General features: G+C 55.8%; 2 protein-coding genes across 4 annotated transcripts in view; one reads left to right on the top strand and one right to left on the bottom strand.

Moving 5' to 3' along the window:
• Window positions 1–18,273, top strand: part of LOC142044183 (serine protease inhibitor Kazal-type 5-like) — a 114,744-nt gene that overhangs the window by 3,837 nt on the left and 92,634 nt on the right. The window lies entirely within an intron of this gene.
• Window positions 1,001–17,671, bottom strand: HRH2 (histamine receptor H2). Of its 3 annotated transcripts, none has more exons than XM_075056733.1 (5): window positions 17,513–17,665; window positions 12,073–12,419; window positions 10,184–11,705; window positions 6,544–6,705; window positions 1,001–4,600 (listed from the first exon to the last, which is right to left on the bottom strand). In XM_075056733.1, the coding sequence occupies exons 3-4, from the start codon at window positions 11,284–11,286 to the stop codon at window positions 6,687–6,689; spliced, it is 1,122 nt and encodes a 373-aa protein (XP_074912834.1). In that variant the 5' UTR covers window positions 11,287–11,705; window positions 12,073–12,419; window positions 17,513–17,665; the 3' UTR covers window positions 1,001–4,600; window positions 6,544–6,686. The 3 variants fall into 3 exon arrangements, with proteins under 3 accessions (XP_074912834.1, XP_074912835.1, XP_074912832.1); XM_075056734.1 differs by having other exon boundaries at window positions 12,073–12,357; window positions 17,513–17,657; XM_075056731.1 differs by lacking the exon at window positions 12,073–12,419 and having other exon boundaries at window positions 17,513–17,671.

Here is an 18,273-nt window from a genome sequence, read left to right as displayed (position 1 = left end):
CGCTCTGGGGGAGAAAGGAGAAGAAAAGGACAAAAGGACATTGGACGCGGCCCTTAGCAATGACCAGATGGCTGCCTTGCAGGACCCATGTCTTGCTGCCTGGCCCGGGGTACCTGGCTCTCTGCAGCAGCCAGCCCTGCAAGACGGGGTCTCGGGCCACTGGGAGAAGGCGCATTGCTGGTGGGGGAGAGGGTCTGGGGGTCCCCTTCAGCCTGTTTTCTGGGTGTGAGAAGGCGCTGGCTGGTGTGCCGGGTCAGGCTGGTGCCGGGTGGGTGTTGTGGGGCCGTGCAGCCCCCGAGCTGGAGGGCAGCGAGCTGGAGGCACTGCCTGCGCACAGCACGGGCTGCCACCGCCCCGAGCTGCAGGTCTTGGGCTGTCTGGGATGATGCTCTCCCAGCAGGGTCAGGACACAGGGTGTCCGTGGCTGGACAGATGGACACGATCTGTTATGCAGCGCCGGCAGCTCCAGGTGTGGCAGTGCCACCCCAGTGCCTGGGGGACGCCAAAGCCCTGGGGCCAGCAGGACCTCAGCTAAGGGTGGGCTTTTTGGAGATGGGGGTTGGCGAGGGGTTTTGGGGACTTCTGGGACTGCTGCCCTGGGGGAGCCAGAGGTCCCTTGATCTGGGGACATGTTTCTGTCATACTTGTGCCCTCTAGTGGCTTTGTCCCCTCTCTGGTCCCACAACCACGCTCCTGGTCCCATGGCCACCATCCCACGGTAGACGGGGTCATGCCAGCCCTGCGCCTCTGGCACTGCCAGCCTTGGCATTCACGGGCGGTGGGGAAACACAGGGCAAGAAGGGCTTGGGTCAGGCCAGGAGGGCACCTTGGCACCGTGTGATGCCGTCCCCATGGTCATCTCCTTCAGGCTGGAAGGGAATGCTTCTCCTTGGTTTCAAGATGGTTTGGCATGGAAAAGTAATTTTTAGATTTAGCAGGGAGATACTGGATCCCAAAACCTTTCCAGAGGCTTGGATCCTCAGGCAAAACTGTTGGGTCAGTGACCCCAAAATGCATTTTATTCCAGAAAATCAAATCTTGAGATTTCTAACACAAAGTTTCTCATTTTTTGACTGCTTGGGGCTGTTCGCTACCTTTCTGTCTCCTCTGTATTTAATTACATGACAGCCTGAAAAAAACCCAACACACTTTTTTCTCATTCTACTGATGTTTCTCTTCCATCTAAAAGAAACAAAACACTCCTTGGCCTCCGGCCCATGTCAGCCACCGCTTCTCAGCTGTGCTCCTTGGGCAGGGGACTTCTGGACACCCTGTGGGTGCTCCTGCCTCCCACACACCTCTCCCCTTCCTCACATCTCCTCTCTGCATGTTTTTGGACCCTACCCAGAGCCGTGGCAAGGATGGGAAAGGTGGTTTGGTGGGAGAAGCCCAGTCAGGCACTGCAGGTCCCTGGGATGCCTGGTGGAGCAGAGTGAGGATGGGGTCCTGTGTATCAGAGCAGGGTGAGGTCCCATGGCCTCCACAGGGACAGGGAGATGGGGATGTCCCCGTGCACTTGGCAGCCATCCCTGTCCACGCTCCCACTGCTAGCAGGGGGATATTTCCTATCTGAGAAAGCAGATGTCGGTTAGGAGCTTCCTAAGCGGTTTCTCTTCCCTCCCATAACTGCTGCTTGGAGAGAGAATTAAATTCTCTTTTGTTGTCGGTTTAGGGGAGAACAAAACCAAATGTCACCTGGAGAAGTTCCTGCTGCTGCAACCCCAGGGGATGGAACTGCTGCCCCAGGACCAGGATTAGCCCATCACCGAGAAAGCCGCCATGGTCGATGGTCCCTGGGGGGATCAGATAGATGATTGATGGTGGGATTAGATTGTATGGCAGCTGCGGTGACAGTAGTGACCTGGAGCAGCAGCTTCACCCTGCCTGTGCTTGCACAGAGCCGACCCATCCCCATGGCCTCTGGACCAGTTCATGCACTGAGCGGTGTCAGGCCTCTGCCAGCCCCGTGAGGGGCTTGGAGGCAGCAGCACTGCAGCCAGCAACTGCCACAGATGTTCTGCATTTTGGATTTCTCCCCCTTCCAGCCTCGTTAGTATTGAAATTAAAAGCAAGTGTTTGTGAATTGGTAGCTGTTCTCCAAGACCCTAATTAGCAAATCTCTTCATCCCCCGGGGCTGCAATCTAATAATCAAAAAAAACCCAACACCCAAACAAGCCCCAAACCTTGTTTGATGGATCGGGAGTGCTACTGGAACAGTCGGAAGTGGCTTTTCCTGCTTAGTATGGTAATTAAACACTTCAATTGCAATTATTTTTGCAATTAGATAAGTCTCTAATTGTTATCATAGGTGGCAGGGGTTTGGGTGTGTGTTTGCCAGTTCTTCCTCTCTGAGCTGGAGTGAAGCGTGGATGCTACAGGCGATTCAAGGCCTCCTCCTGTCTGGTTGGTTTGGAGAAGATGAGTCCTCTGCACGCTTGGCTGCGGGGATTCCTTTCCTGCCTCTTTGCAAAGGAAGGTGCTGATGAGGTAATTTCTCCTTCTGCTGTGGGGTGCTCACCCCGGGGGTCTCGTAGCTCCCTGTCTCCAGGCCACACGAGGGAGGACCGCGGAGGGGACGTGGTCTGCCAGGGCATCACCTCGCTGCCCACCGGTGCTTTGGTGGGGCTCAGCGCTGCCCAGACTAGGTGCTGTGGGGCACTGGGGCTGCAACCCCCCGCCATTTGCTCTTTGCAACCGCTCATTACGAGTGGAAGGGCCAAATCCACAGAGGTGCAAGCGGTAGGTGCTGAAGCTAAAGGCTGCGGTTGCTCTGGGGGTGGCAGGGAGGGTTGGGGGACCGGTGAGGGGTCCGGTGTGCCGGGTCGGAGGGGAGGGAGCCCTGCCCGAGCCGTGGGTGTTTCGAAGCACCGAGCCCGGCGTGTCCGTGGGGGAAGCCCGGCGTGTCCGTGGGGGAAGCCCGGCGGCATGGCCGGGACGGAGGGGCCGGGCGGGCAGGTCTGTCCCCGGCAGCAAGCAGGGGGAGCTCCGAGCCTGCGCTGCCGCCGCGCCGGCCCCCGCTCCGGTTTTGGGGGTGCGTGGGTGGGGGGGACCCGGGGCGCGGCGCCCGGCAGAGCGGCAGCAGCGGTCCGGGCTGTGCGAGACCGGGTGTCCGCTGCTCCCCCGCGTCCTGACACTCACCGGGTGGGTGTCAGCCACCCCGGCCTGGCACCGTGTAGGGAGACCCTTCCAGGTATCCCCACCCGCTGGGACAACACCCCCCCCACCCCCCGAAGCTTGGGGCAGGAATGTCCCGGAGTAGCTGTAGGGGCACCCGAAACCGAGCTCTGCCCTTGCCCGTTCCCCCTCCTCGGGCAGAGCCCTGGCACGCACGAAACCAGCTAACCCGGGGGCTCAGCACCCTCCCTTCCTGGGGGGATCCTGCCAACAGGGGTCTGCCTGTCCTCCGTTGCGCCCTGGGGGTGCTGTGGGGTGCAGAACGAGCACGCTGTGCCTGGGGGTGATATGGGGCAGGCTTATTCCAGGAGGAAGACTCTTGCCCCATAGCACAGCAAGGGATCCTTCTTTGTTCCTGTCCTACCTGGTCACCGCTGCCCCCTTCTTCCCACCAGTTCATGGACTGGGGGGGGGACTGTCTAGCTGGTCCCGCAGGGCAAGGTGCTTTCTGGGGGGGATGCCAGCCCTGCCCTGGGCGACTGCAACCCGTGTCCTGGGGTCTTGTGCTGTGTGTGTCCAGGCTTTGTCCTCGCAGAGGGATGGGAAAGGGACAGCAGGATATAGCAGGACAGGGAGGCTCTTCCCAGGACAGAGCACACCCAAATAAATCGATCTTCTCATTTTCCCTCTGTGTTAAATAGATTTTTTTATACCAGTGATGACTTCTGCACAGGCTCAGTGCAGAAACATCCTGTTTCGGCAGTCTTAGTGTTGAGCTGCTGGGGAGGGCAGAGACTGAGGACAACCCCCAGCTGCTTAGCGTCTCCCCATGGCCAAGCAGGCTCCAGGGCTTCTCCCCTTCTTGCAGTGGGGCTGGGACAGGGGGTGTGAAGCAGACATGGACAGCAGGGACAGCCCCAATGATGCCAAAACCGCTTCAATGTGGGAGGTAGTCTTGCCCTGGCATGGATGCTAAACCGGGTGTCCTGTGCATGGACGTCTGGCACTCGTGGCTGCTGACATCCGCTGTGTCTAGCCCTCCTGCCATGTCAGCCCTGCCTCTATCAGGACCCTGCCACCTCCAAGGGGTGTATACATGGACAGGGTACCAGGGAGTGTAGTGTCTGTGCTCCCCTTCTCCATCCTAGGCTGGCCTGTCTGGGACTAAGACCTCGACCCTTTTCCGCCCGCCCTGTGCCCTCTCAGCCTGACCCAGTGCCATGGACCTGGGGAGGGCACCCCCATCCCGGCCCTGTTGGGGGCACACACTGACTCCCAACCCAGCTCCTCAGGCACCAGTGCCTGCTGGTGTGGGGCTCGACGCTGGAGGTGTCATGGCCCTGACGGGGCAGGGGAGAGGCTCTTCTGCAGCTCCTTCAAGGGCTCTTCAAACACACCACCCTCCTGGGAAGAAACTTGGGCAGGCAAAGGCCTCTCCAGCAGTGTTTGGGGATGCAGCAAATGCCATGTGCCAGAGCAGGGATCCTGTAGGGGAACAGAGAGGGGGTTCAACAGCTTTGCAGGGTGCAGGTAGGTCCCTGCCTTCACCCCCTTTCCTGCTCCCCAGCATAAGGGATGCTGCATTAAGCACCCGCTGTGCTGGGAAGGGACTGTGGCGCGATGCTGTGAGGATGCTTTCAGCAGAGCACGGCTATATGCTGAGTGCTGACATTTGGGCAGAGCTGAGCAGGCTCACGTCACCCCAGGACTCATCATCCCACATCTCTCTGAGTAACATCACTTTGCTTTGTGGCTTTCTCTGCCTGCTCTTCCCACCCGCTCGGGCCAGCCAGCGGTCGTGGGGGTGTTGCCTTTGCAAACAGCTTGATAAAAGTAGTTGTCCTGGGGTCAGCAGTGCTCTGTTCCTGGGTGGTCCTTCTCCCATGGCCCCTCTCCCTGCCACTGCACGTGGATTGGGGACTCTTTCAGATCGGGGACTCTTTCGGGTGGGTGCCCCATGTGAGGTGATATTTCCTGTCCCCACCCCCGTGGTGCAGAGAGGAAATCTGTGGCTACACCAGGACCTCAGATCTCCTGCAAACCTCTTCCCCATACCAACTTTGCTTCATTCTGCTTATTAGATTAGCAGTCTTTCAGGGGATGGCTGGTATTTTCCTTTTACCTCACAGAAACTAAATGTGTGTTGGAACATATGTGCAACACAAAGAGGGAAAGCATGAAGCAGAAGAGCTGTAACTGGAGTCCCCTCCACCCCGGTGTTGGGTAATGACAGCAGCAGTGATGACTGCCTTGTGGCTGCACTGCTGGGGGATGAGCACCTCCCCTGCCCTAGGAAGGTTCACTGAGCTGTTGTGCCCTCCAGGCTTGAGGTTTCACGCTGCTCCTTCCCATGGGACAGTGCTGGGGGCTGTGGCAATGCCACGCCAGGGAGCAGCCTCTGCGCTGCCACCTCCTCACTGAGCGATGCTTGTGCCTTGGTGTGTCACGTCGAGGGACTTGCAGACCAGTGGGGCTTGATGGGGTCATGGGGACCTTGCTGTCCTGCCCTGCCGCCTTGCTCTCCAAGACTCTGGTTCTCCTCTGGTCTCTCTGCTGATGGGCAATGGCATTTCCAGGGTGATTTACAGGTAGTCCCTCCCAGAGGCGCAGGCTGATGCTGTGCCCCAGGGCGGGGGGGTCCCACACTCTCCTGCAGCAGGCCCAGCTCCTTCCCCGCAGCACGTGTGGGCAGGCAGCACCGGCTCTTGCTGTTGCCATGACCTTGGCTAAGGTTAGCGGTGCTCAGCGTACAGCAGGGACAAGTGTACCTAACTTCCAGCACGTGGGTGACTGTATTTTCTGCCCCCAGGGCACAGTCAATACAGGAGAGCCGAGGTTATCAGCATGCAGCATTGGAAAGAGAGCATGTGGAGGTCAGGGTGACCTTGCCTGGCTCTTCCCGAGAAGGGCTGCACAAAGTGGCTCTCCGGAGCTGAGAGGCATCCCCGTGCATGGCAGCTATGTCCTCTAGCCCAGCATCATTAAGAGAGAGCAGCAATGCCCGGTGTACCATCAGCCCCTCACCCTGGGAGCCCTGCCAGCATCCCTGCGAAAGCTGCTGGCAATTTACGTGGAGCCGATGTAGGCTTGCATGAAAATGAAGCGTGCTGGAAATCCACGGTCTGAATGCAGCTGCCTCTGCAGCGTGTGGAGGGACAGGCAGAATGCAGGCCTTTTCCACGGCATCACAGGGTGGTTGTGTAAACCCACACCTCCAGGGCAGCTGGGGGGTGCGCAGCCCTGGGCTTTGGGCTGGTTTTGGAGAGCAAATGGAGAGAGGAGTGAGGATGCACCTCTGATGGTATCACCCTCTGCACCAAGTACCACTGGGAGGAGACGGCTGGACCAGGGAAAATGCAGCAGGTGCCACAGCAGGGAGAGCTGCCCCTTCCCCTCACTTGCACCCAGCAACCTGGCTCTGTACTCACCCTGCAACCCTCGCCTCTGCCACTGAGTTTCTCCCTGAGGAAAATTGAGTGTTGTCCTTTCAGCCTCACAGGATTTTGGAAGAGGGCAGCCAGGAGTTGAAGGCTGGGAGTCCTGGGTCCTAGGGCAGCGGGCTGGCTGAGACTCATGGGAAAGCTCCAGTGCTGGAAAGGGTTAAATTGCGCATGAACATAGAAAGAAAAGAGAGAAAAAGAAGAGATCAGTCAGTCAGTGCCAGCCTGGTCCAGTGCCTGCCTGGCGTCTGCCCCCTGAGGCCGGCAGCTGGAGCAGGTATGTTGTGACTGGGACAGTAATCCTTCCCTGTGGGAACTGGCTTCTCTCTGCCCACAGATTGTGGCCACAGTCCTGCCCCAAGCTGCCTTGAGCACAGCTGATGTGTGCAAGAGGGTGATCCAGAGCCACTTGCTCAGCTCTGGTGTTTTCTGCCTGATACCTCCCTGTTAGTGCTGAATGCTCCTTCTCTTTTAATCTCTCTGGACCGCAGGGACTGGTCTCACGACCTACAGCTGTGCCCGGTACTTGGCACGCTCCTCTTCAGAGTCCTGTCCCACTGCAGTGAAGCAGGTTCCTGAGGTCCATCAGGTGTTGTGCATGCAAGTAGTGCTTTCCTATACTGGTTTTGTGTGAAGTGAGTTGCCTTGCCTCTCTGGTGCCTGGTAGGGAGACAGAAGCATCTGTCTTCCCTTGCATCCCTGCCTGGCCCTGCGTTCTCCACCCTACCTGGTCCTCATCCATGGAAATGCCTCCAGCCCTTTAATGGCTGTGGTGCTTCTGTGGCCTTTTGATTTCCAAAGCAATGATGATTCTGGCTCCCTGTCCCCGCTCCTGACTCCCCTGAGACTGGCTGCAGTTCTCCAGTATTCCCATTCTTGTTTGCTGGTCTTTTCTCTATGCCTCATGACAGGAAAGAACATTGTTTATTAAGGGCAATGGTTCAAAATACTGCCGGTTGTGCCTTCCCCTGAATGACTCCGTGGAGCTGGTCTATGTAGAGCTCTTCTGAGCTCTGGTCCTTCTTATTTGAGCAGTTAGGAGTTTGTGGAATGATTCATATTGGTCTTTTTCTGTTAATGTGGCTGGGGCAGATGACTGGGACGACTACGCAAAAGGGAAGTGGGGAGAGGAACCAGCTCGGTTCGTGCTTGGGGTGAAATTGGCTGTCAGGCTTTGGTGTACAGGTAAATCCTGTGCCCACGTGTCTTGTGTGGTATTAGTTGAACTAGATCATCTGCCAAGAGCAGATGTTTACATATCTGACTATGGAAAAAAGGGTTGGAAGGCACCCCACGCGATCCTTGGTGCATCATTTCTGTGCAAGTGATCAGGCTAAGAAGAGACGTAGAGAAAGTAAAAGCTGTAACTGATCATTCGGTGCTTGAGCAACTCTTATCTGATCATGAGTAGAAACCACAGCGGTGGTGCTGTGTAGGATGGGAAGGAGATATCTGGATTTAGAAAGGTCAGGAAACATCCCTGTGCTCGAGGCTTCCTCTTTTGCTTCCCCACGGTTCCTGTATATCTGCACTGTTGTGACACTGGTTGCCACTTGCCCTCCTCACTCCAACCTCCTGCACCCTTGGGAGCAAATCCAGCTGGATGACTCATTGGGGTTGATTTTAGCGGTGGGGGAGCTTCACCCCACAGGGGTGAGGACAGTCTGGAGCCACGTGCCTGGTCCCTGCGCTGGGGCTTTTGTCAAGCCCTGCTGGCACCAGGCACCCACATGCTGAGGGTTTGGGGACAGAGGTCGCCTGGCTACCGCTGACCCCAGGGCTTTGGATACAACTCCTGTATCAGGATCAGGCCCTCTGGGGAACCAGGGGAATGACCTTGTCTACCCAGGAAAGCTGAGGGGGGGAAGCCAGGAAGACAGTGACCTTGACCTCTGCCTGGGGAACAGAAACCCACTTTTGTTCCCCTTTTCTTTCCCTCCATCTCATTATTCTCCCTTTGTGGTACTTTGAGACATCATTGACATTTTTCTTCTCCCTCTCGGCTGTGTATAAAAGTCCCACTGGCCTGTCCCCCACCACCAGCTCTCCCCAGCCAGCTACAGAGCCCTGATGCGCGAGTTCCTGATTTGCCCAGGAGCTGCACTTCTGTGTGAGTAAAACAGCACAGCTCTTTCTTTGTGTCTATGTTTGCAGAAGCATCTCTACCATGCCAGGCACATGATCTCCTTATGTTTTTATATACAACCTGCAACAACGTTCAGCAAATGCTATACCTTTGCACTCTTTATTAGTTCCTTGGACTGAAAAAGCAGTCCCAGGAGCTGCGTTCTTGTATTTGTTCGCACTATGCCTCTGTGTCTCCTGGGGCAGACTGCCCTGCCCCAAGCTGCCCCTCTGCCTTGGGTAAAGTCAGATCTGAGCCCCAGGAGAGGCATGATGCCAGCTCAGCCTTTTGGATGGCTCTGCCCTTTGGTTCACCTCCCTACCTTCTCCTTTTGGTGCCTTGAGAGTGTGTTTCTGGGACAGGATCAAGGGCACGTGCCGCAGGAGAGTAGGAATGCGGCTTCTTTTCTGGCACGCTGGGAACGGGGAGTCGAAGGACTCCTTATCTATGGATGGAAAGTTTCTGGGCTGCTTATCAGGCACTACTTAGAAGTTAGATTAAAGTCTTGGGAGCAGCAGTTTGCACAGTGGCAGACAGCATGCTTCTCTGTTCTCCTTACGCTCAGGTGGGCAAATGCCTCTGGGCAAGGCAGTGTGTGGGTGGCCCAGCCCTGTGGGGATGTGGCTGCCCAGGGAGGGGACTGGTGCCACAGCCTAGCACAGAGCTTGCCTGGCTTGCACCCATCCTTCTCCCTCGCTGCACCCACACCCCTCTGAGGCCTGACCCCCGTGACATGTTTGGGGTGACACTGAGGGAATTTTTGGCTCTAACTTTACATGGTTATTTGTAATTCTAAAAATATTTGCCAACCTAATTTTGGCTATTCTTGCTCCTTTCCAGAGATGGGAATGGAACTTGCTGTTGGCTGAATTCGCTGCTGATGCAAACTGACAGCCGAAATGCTGAGGGTGCGTGGCTCGGCTAGGAAGGGAAACTGCTGAGCTGTTCTGCAGGGAGCTGGGGATCCAGATCTCGGCTTCTGCAGGGACTCGCAGCCTGACTGCAGGTTGCCTGACTCTGTGCCCCAGGGCTAACACCCTGTTGCCCACTGTGTGACAGGCGGTCACCTTTCCCGAGTCCCCCGCAGCTCTGCTGTGTGCCTAGGCTTTGCTGGCCGCCTGCCACCGGAGAGAGCGGGACACGGCTGGCTTTTGGGAGCAGCCGCAGCTAATGGCTGCGCCCTGTTCTGTACAGCAAATTCTGATGGCAACACTGTCCCCATTACCCAGCAGAGCCAGGGATGTTTCGTGCTCCCTGTGAATGGGTGGCGATTGCAGGGGTGGCTAGTCACATATGAAGCTGGAGTAGCCGGACCTGTGCTGCCAGCATGGAGGGATGCTGGTGGTGATGAATTTCTGAGTGCCTGCAAAGAGCAAGAGTTGCCTGGGCAAGCATCTCCTGCTGGGGCATTGGCAGTTCATGGACAATGTAGTGTCCCCACCTCTGTCTTCCTCTCTGGGGATGGACCTACCATCAAAGCCCCTCATGTAAGAAGGCTCTTACCTCTTGAGTGCTCCATCGGTCAGCAAGATCCCCTTCCCGTTCTTCATCTCCAGTTTGAGGGGTTTGCCCTCCTGCCTGCCTTGGTCCTGCCTGCACCTCCTGCCCCTGGACTGGGCCTTCTGGAGGGGAGGCAGGTGGGAGCTCCTGGGGCCCCCGGTCCTGCAGCAGTGCAGCAAGTGCTGGTATGCCATGCGGAAATCTCTGTTGAGTGTCCCGTAGAGGATGGGGTTCAGGGCTGAGTTGGCATAGCCCAGCCAGAGGACAATGGACATGGGTGTGCCTTTCACCCTGCTGTCCCCCCACATCCCCCGGTACGTGAACACTGTGAAATAGGGGAACCAGCACACGATGAACGCTCCCAACACCACCGCCAGCGTCACGGTGGCTTTGTGCTCTTTCACCATGGGTGGCATGGGGGTGTTGCTGCTGCAGCACCATGTGTGGTTTATCCTCTTGGCTTGCTCCCTTGCTATCTTGAAAATCCGGTAGTAGGTGATGCACATGAGGACCAAAGGGATGTAGAAGGTGAGCAAAGCATCCACTAGCCCGTACACAGGGTTCACCTCCAGCGTGCACTCCTTGTTGCAGTTAGGGACTGTGTTTTGGACTGCTGTCCCATTGGTGTTCCAGCCCAGGTGGATGGGTAGGAAGGAGACCATCAGTGAAACAGTCCAAATAACAACCAAACCTACAGTCACCCTGGAGGGAGTCACCAGCTGGCTGTAGCGGAGTGGGGTCGTGACAGCAAAGTAGCGGTCCAGGCTGATCATGAAGAGGTTGAGGATGGAAGCTGTGCACAGCATGACGTCCAGGCTGGTGTAGATGTTGCACAAAGTGCTGCCAAAGGGCCACTCTTTGGTGAGTTCGTAGAAGGCGGAGAATGGCAGCACCAGGAGGCCCAGCAGCAGGTCAGTGATGGCCAAGGAGACAATGAAGCAGTTTGTCAAGCTGCGGAGCCGGCGGTCAAGGGTGACGGCCAGGCAGACGATGATGTTACCGCACAGAGTGATCACGATGAGGATGGTGAGGCAGGACCCGACCAGCAGCTGCAGGGGGAAGTCCATCCTTTTTTGAGAGCTTGTATAGTTGTAACACGGATCCATAGTGGAGTCGCATGGATGGAGCAGTCCTGCTCACACTGGCTCCAAAGCTACTTGGAGTGAGCCTCTAACAGGCAGTCCTAGAGCCCTTTCCAAATCAACCTTGGGCCTACAGTGACCTTGGAGAACATTGCAGAGACACTTCATCTGTTCAGCCTTGTATGCTAGGAATGACACGGTCTAGGGAAAGATGTGGCCCTGCAACTTGCTTGTGCCCCTTGGCTTCATCTGGGAGCTCAGTGCTGGAGCCGATCCCCCACGGCAGCTGCTGGTGGGTCTCAACTGTTCCCTTTTCCTCTCCTGCCTTCTCTTTTCCTCTGAGTGACCATGGCGACAGGTCCTGTGAGGTCTCACGTGCTTTGCATATTTGGCTGGTGACAGCGGTCAGCAGGGACAGAAGTTTGCCACCTCCCGAGGACAACCTGCAAAGAAAGCACCAATTCAAGAGCTGCAGTGGGCAAAGGTCCTTTGAGCTGCCCCTCAAGGCCCCCAGAAACAGCATGTCTGCAACTCCCGGGATGCTCCAGCCCACTTAAACCTGAATTGGAAAGTCCCTTCACAGCCAGGCACGCATGTCCTTGCCAGCCATCCTCTCCCAGCCCCAGGGTTGCCCACCTAACATAGGGCTGAGAGAAGTGCAGGGATTTTAAAGGCACTGAATTCCTACAGGCTTATGATAAAAATGAGTACTGGGAGGATATGAGGAAAGTTTTCCTCAGAAAGCTGTGCGCTGTTCTTGTGCAATCTACGAAAATTAGCACTATGTAATTTCTGAAGCTTAGATGTGACCTTAAGTCGTCTTAAACTTTGCCTTTGTATCTGCACTTTGTAGCCACCCATGCCTTGTGTTGGTTCCTGCTGTCAGCAACCACGCTGGCTTCTGCGGCCCAGAGGAGAAAAGCTTGCTCTGCTCAGGGCCCTGGAGGAAAAAGGAACCCGTTTGTCAGTGGTGTGATGTCCAGGAGAGGAGGTGGCTGGAAAGGGCTCTGACGGCTTCATCGGTCCCATTCCCAGCAGCTGAAGGGTAGCATGCAGGTTTGTTTTTCAGGGAGAGCTTGGATGGAGCTGCTCCTGCTGTGGGACAGGGACACAGAGTGGAGAACATCCCTTGTAGAATTACTTTTTATGACTGTTTTCTGTTGGGATGTAAATAACAAAAAGCTATATTTTGCAAGGGCAGAAACAATACAGCAAACCCCTCCACCCTCCAAAAGAGATTTTAACTGCTGATTACGGCGGTCTCCAGGAACACACTGCTACTAGATTCAAAGGGGCCTCGGTTCCTGTGTGATTGGGAGCAACACCCATGTTGGGAAGGTGCCTAAAGGGAAACTGAGGCACTGCAGGGACAAGAGAGAGAGGGTGCTGGGAGCAGGCTGAGGAGCCCAACTGCCTGTGCTGGGCCCCCCATGGTGCCGCAGCTGGGGTCTCCCTCCATGTGCTTCCCAGGTGAGGTGATGGGTCTCCCTGTCCTCCCTGATGTCCTGGTGGGGGAGAGCTGCACCGGTCCCCATGGGTGGTGCAGGACCCCGCTCCCCAGGATCTCCCCAGCCTGCGGAGTGGCAGCGAAGCCCTCCCTTGTAGTGCACAGCCTTGTGCGGGAAGGTAGAGCTGATTCTCCACAGGGTGCAACAGGCTGCAGGGATGGAGCAAACAGAAGAAGCTCCAGGAAAGGAAAAGGTCCAGCCTTGGTAGAGGACAGAGGTGAGATTTTTAAAGTTAAACTCACCCTGGAAGAACAAGATAATGATGTGGAGCAGGCTGAAATATTTTTCAGGTGATTTATGTCTTTGATTTAAGGTTAAAGGCATGGGGGCCAAGGGAAGGAGTATACCAGGGGGAGAGTATACCAGGGAGACTGCATGAGTAAATAACCACTGATTGCCAGGAGCTGTACGGTGGAGAGATGGGGACTGGACCAGTGAGATTAGAGATGATACCTGCAGCTTCTAAGGGAATTGAAAGTGAATGCCAAGTGGTGAACCAGCCCGTGGGAAGCTGTCTGCTGAGCAGAGCAAACTCATTGTCAGACAAGGGGTCCTCTGAATTTGGGTGTTGGGATTAAGGCTGTCGGGAGAGGGATGCGACGCTTTCAGCCGCAGCAGCAGCATGTGGAGTGGTTCCTTACCTCCTGCTGCAGCGCAGGCTCTTGCCATGGAAAGCTCTTTGTTCGCGCACAAAAGGAGCGTGGAACAAGCTGAGCGCTGCCTGCCCGCTGACGGCAATGACAAGAACAGGTTGTTCTCGGAGAAGGGTATTTCCAAGTGAAAGGGATGTTTTTTCATTGCTCCCAACATGTGGAAATGGCAGGATAAATTATAGGGGGAGTAGCACACTTAGAAAACGCTGTGGGTGGATTGCAGCCTCCTACGTGGCTGCTTCACCACACATCAACAACCTGCTCCTGCCACCAGCTCCCGCAGCTCAGCTCGGGCTCTGCTGGCGGGTCCCAGCTCCGGGTGCGTCGGCACGCTCGGCACCTGCCGTGGTGCAGGCAGTGCCACGGGGCAACCCTCGGTGCAGACCTGGCCAGAATTAGTTTTGTTTCTTATTGCTTTTTCTAATTAGCTCAGGGCAAGAAATGAGCACTTTTTTTTTCTCCCCCCCCCCGCCTCAGGCAGGGAGTAGAAACTATTTCCAAGTGAGTTACAGAGCCACTGGGCTGAGCTGTGGAAGGAAGGAGCAGCGGTCCCCATCCCTGCAGAGGTGCCCAGGTAGAGCTGGGCTCTCGGCAGCTCTCAAAGCCCCGGCACGGCACCCTCCCCGCACACATGGGCTGCAGGGCTCAGCTGCCTGCAAACCCTTGGGACTTTGTTCCCCCACAGGACAGGGCAGGACCAGCATGCTGCCTGCCAGTTTAGACGTGGGATGTTGCAACCCTAACTGTGTGAGAGCCTGTGAGAGACTTTCCCGTATCCCTCGGCCAAATTATCTCATGGAAACTTTCCCCCAAGTGATCACAGCTTCCGGACATGGCTTTGCAGGACAAACAGGCTGGGGGGCTGGTGTAGATGGGGGGGCTGCGGGGTCTGCCCGCTGCCATCAAAGTAAAGTTCCCAGGGCAATGCACCCAGCTTGGGGCTCTCTCCTGGAACATCGTCCCTCTGGGACTCCACATCTGCCCCTGGTTTTCTGCCCAGGTCACTCATGGCCACCTTTAATAGCAGGTCCTGTGTCCTCTGCTACTGTTGTGTTTTGGCAGATCGAGTTCATTTCCTCCTTAATGTATGAGCGGAGCAGCTGTTTCCCATGGCAGCCTTTCTAGCAATAGCCTGAATAAATGATACCCTTCCAGCCCTGTCTCAACAGGCAGCTTTTACGTTTACCTGATTATCCTCATTGTGACAGCCTGGACCTGTTCCTTGTTCAAAATCACCCTCCTGATGGCGAGGGACCAGAGTAGGGCATCCCTTCTGGGTCATCCTTCTAGTGCCTTTTCTAGTGGTGCTGGTGCTCTGATGGACACTAGCTCTGCTGTGAAGATGTGTCAGGTTGCATTTGTTTTGTTGCAGTCATCCTGGGGTTCCCTAAAAGCCAGATATTTTTCCTATGGTGTTTTCAGCTGTTTAGAACAGCAATTTTTGCTGTTAGTCCCTAAGCATATGACATTGTGCCAGCCTGTTGTGTTTCTGTTGATCTTTGGATCCTCTGGTTCTTCTCCTGTAGTACTTAGTCCCTTGTCCAGTTAAAACTTCTCCCAAGGTTCTCACGAGTACCTTTCCTTGAGAAACTCTCGTTTTCTTAGCCAAGATCACTAAAGAAAACCATTAGATAAAATTTATCTCTAGGCTGATCTTTAAGGAAATCTATTAATAGCCTTCTCCGGAGCATTAATGATCCTTCCATTGTAATGTATTATCATCTCCCCATTAGTCTCCTTACAATTCTCATAGTAATTCCTGCCTTCTCCTGCCTGAATAGATATTTTCTGCTCTGTTGCAACCCATGTTACATTTGATCCACTGTGTTCCCATTTAAAATGGTAATTATCTCCTCTGGGGAAGGGGCTGTGGTTTATCCATGGGAAATTTCTATTGCATTTTACCCTTTTATTCCTCCTCCCCATCTTTCAGCATCCTTTCCTTCAGCATCGTTTATTCCAGCACTTTGTGCACTTTTGCAGCAAGACTAATGGGATGCAACGCCTGCTCTGGCAGTGTAGGTAATACATTTGCTGCTATCCGTTCATGCGCTTCTGGCGTAATAGGTTTGTTTAAAACCTGTTAAAAGCCTAGGTACATCGGCACCACGAACATATAGGATACATGGGCAGAAAGGAGCACTCAGCAAGCGCCTGAACGTGGCAGCCTGTCTTCGGGAAGTGTTTACGGCTACCTGAAAGGGCACTGACAGTGATGGCTGGGGGCTCAGGAGAAACTCCCCATGAAGCATTTTAGCTCTGTCCTGGGGACAGGACAGCTCTGCTCTCAGGCAGACCTGAAATGTCACTCTGCCCCCTGCCTTAGCTTTTTTCCGAGCAAAGTGCCAGCAGAAGTCACTTAGAAGCAAAGCAAATTCCCTGGCCCTGCAGAGCTTGCAGCAGAGCGTCACGGCTTTTTGTAAAATTATGTTCCAGTGCTTCCAGAGATCAAACATCTGGGGATGCTGTGAGAGCTACTTCAGCCAAGGCTGTGAGATGGGCAGGAGTGTGGGGATTTCTTCTGGTCTGAAAGAGGATGTTTGAAGTTTGGTGGGGAGCAGGCAGGGCTGGGAGCTGCAGGGACCCTGGCAAAAGGCTGTTTCGATACTCTGCCAGAGCCATGAGCCTGCCTCACAACGGGACAAGACCAAATTTGCCAGAGTTGGGGCTTGAAGGCAATGTGAGAGGGAACAAACATGAGAGTGGTGCAGAAACTAGCTTGCCCTGCTGCCTGTGGAGGGCTTTGGTGAGGTTGTGGGGTTGTTTCTAGTTTATAAGCAGCCTTTCGGGAAGGGCTTTGCTGCTCCTCCCCACGCGTCCCGTGCAGTGCTGCACCCCATAGCATCCCCCAGCATGCCTCTGCCCCTGCGCTCAGTAAGCCCCATTGCTGGAGCTCTTGCTCCCTTGTTTCCATCTCTTCCTTGCAAACGCTTGTCTCCCCTCCGTTCCCTGGGCCAGGGCTGTCGGGTGTGCTGCTCGTGGGTGCTCACCCATACAAGGTGCCCTGTGCCTGCATTCAGGTGAGTATACGCAGCTCACAGGTGCACATAGATGGTTGCAGTCTCATTTTTGCAGAGCCCTTTTGCAAATTCTCTGTGCCTCTGGGGCTGTGGGGGGACACTGAGGTCCTGCCCAGCTGCATGTCCAGACACTTTTGTCCCTGCTCGTTGGTCTCCTCTGGAGTGTGGTGCTCTTTCTGCCCCATCCCAGCCTGAACCCTGGCTGATACACAGCAGCAATTATTGCCTCTGGTGTGAGCAGAGCTCTGTGGGTAAGAGGGAGTTTGGGTCGCCTGAAAGCAGAAAACCCCCAAAGGTATGCAGAAACCAGCAAAGCAGTCAGCATTTTGAAAGTTCGATCTGCAGAGGGTGCCTGGGAAAGGTGAAACTGAAAACAGAGGTGCTGGGTTCGTGGGTGTACTTGTAGCTGCATGAGTTCCCAGCAGAAGTCACAGGGTTCAGCCTCCTGCCGAAACCTACTCTGGCCGGGGGGACAGCAGGCACCGCATACCCCTGGGGACTACCCACTGCTCCTGTGCCAGTGCCACAGCCCACCTTGGGGGTACCCAGCCCTCGGGGTACCCTGCTCCACGGAGCCAACCGTGTCCCTGGATGGGGTAACCCGTCGCTCCAGCAGACACCCACCAACTGCCGGGGTATGGAGGGCTCGATGGAGGGGCTGGAGTACTCAGAGAAAGAGCTTGGGTAGCTCGGTGCAAGAAGTTGGCTTAGCAGCAAAACTCGTGGGGCGGCTGCTTGGGCAGAGATGCTTCGCATTCATAGATGCTTGGGCAGAGCTCTGCCTCTGTGCCCTGGGCACACTCTACCCATGTCCTCCCTCTGATCCTGATGTTCCTGGCTCCGGTGGTCCCCACCGGCAGCAGCCAGCAAAAGTCCCCAAATTGGCCTCTGCTCCAGGCACAGCGCAAGGGTCTGATGAGCAACACCCTCTTGCTCTGACCTGGGTGGCCCACGGCAGGGTGCTTACCACACCCCGACTTCAGCAAGGACGCACCAAACCCCTCCGAGATCTCACCTAGAAAGTGATTTACAAGCATAACAACCAAGAAAAGTAAGGCAAAAGCTTTACCTGGGAAAGGTGCTGCTTTCCCACAGCCCCTGAGCAGGTGGGAGCCCTCGGTGGCTGTGTTGCCTCCAACTTTCCCCTGGTGTGCGCAGCTCAGTTTGTGAAGGCAGAGGCGCGTGCTGCGAGCGGCAGCTGCCTCCCTCTCCTTCCTCTCATACCAATATCCAGGCAGCGCGGTGACTGCAACATGAGTCAGACCACAAGTGGGTGGGATCAGGGCTGTGAACGCAGACACCGAGGTTATCATCCGGCAAATTTGAAATGCTGAAAGTGAGCCGTACTCCGGGCACACGGCGTGTTGGGCTCCACCGAGGTGTGCCAGGCACGCAGAGGGGTGTGGGGTGCCGGCTGCCTCCTGTTGCTGCATCCTTGCGTGCTACAGTCACCTTCCTTGCTAATGTTAAGGTTTCAGGGCCCTTGCTGCTTGCTTGCTATGTGCAAAGCCTCCCTCCAGAGTGGCTCTCTGCTGCAGGCATGCACTTTGCCTGCTGCCGGCAGACCTGATGCCATCGCTTGCCCCAAGTACAAACCTGGCTTTGCAATTGGCGTGAGCCCCCTGAAAGTAAGCGCGGCTGAGCCTGGAGCTGGGCCATCTGAGATGGCTCAGAGGCTGCAGGGAGGATCGAGGCTCTTGGGTTGCATTGGGGGCAGATAAGGAAAAAGTGGGGCATAGCTGCAAAGCAGGAAGAGGAAACTGGAGCCCAGCCGGTGCTGAGGTGCAAATTTGCTCCTTGTGCAACTCAAGGCGGCAGGAGGACCCCCCG

The sequence above is a fragment of the Buteo buteo genome, chromosome 24 (assembly GCF_964188355.1).
Source record: "Buteo buteo chromosome 24, bButBut1.hap1.1, whole genome shotgun sequence".
NCBI classification, from domain to species: Eukaryota; Metazoa; Chordata; class Aves; order Accipitriformes; family Accipitridae; genus Buteo; species Buteo buteo.
The sequence above is the reverse complement of the archived record's forward strand: the minus strand, read 5'-3'. Positions and strand labels throughout refer to the sequence as shown.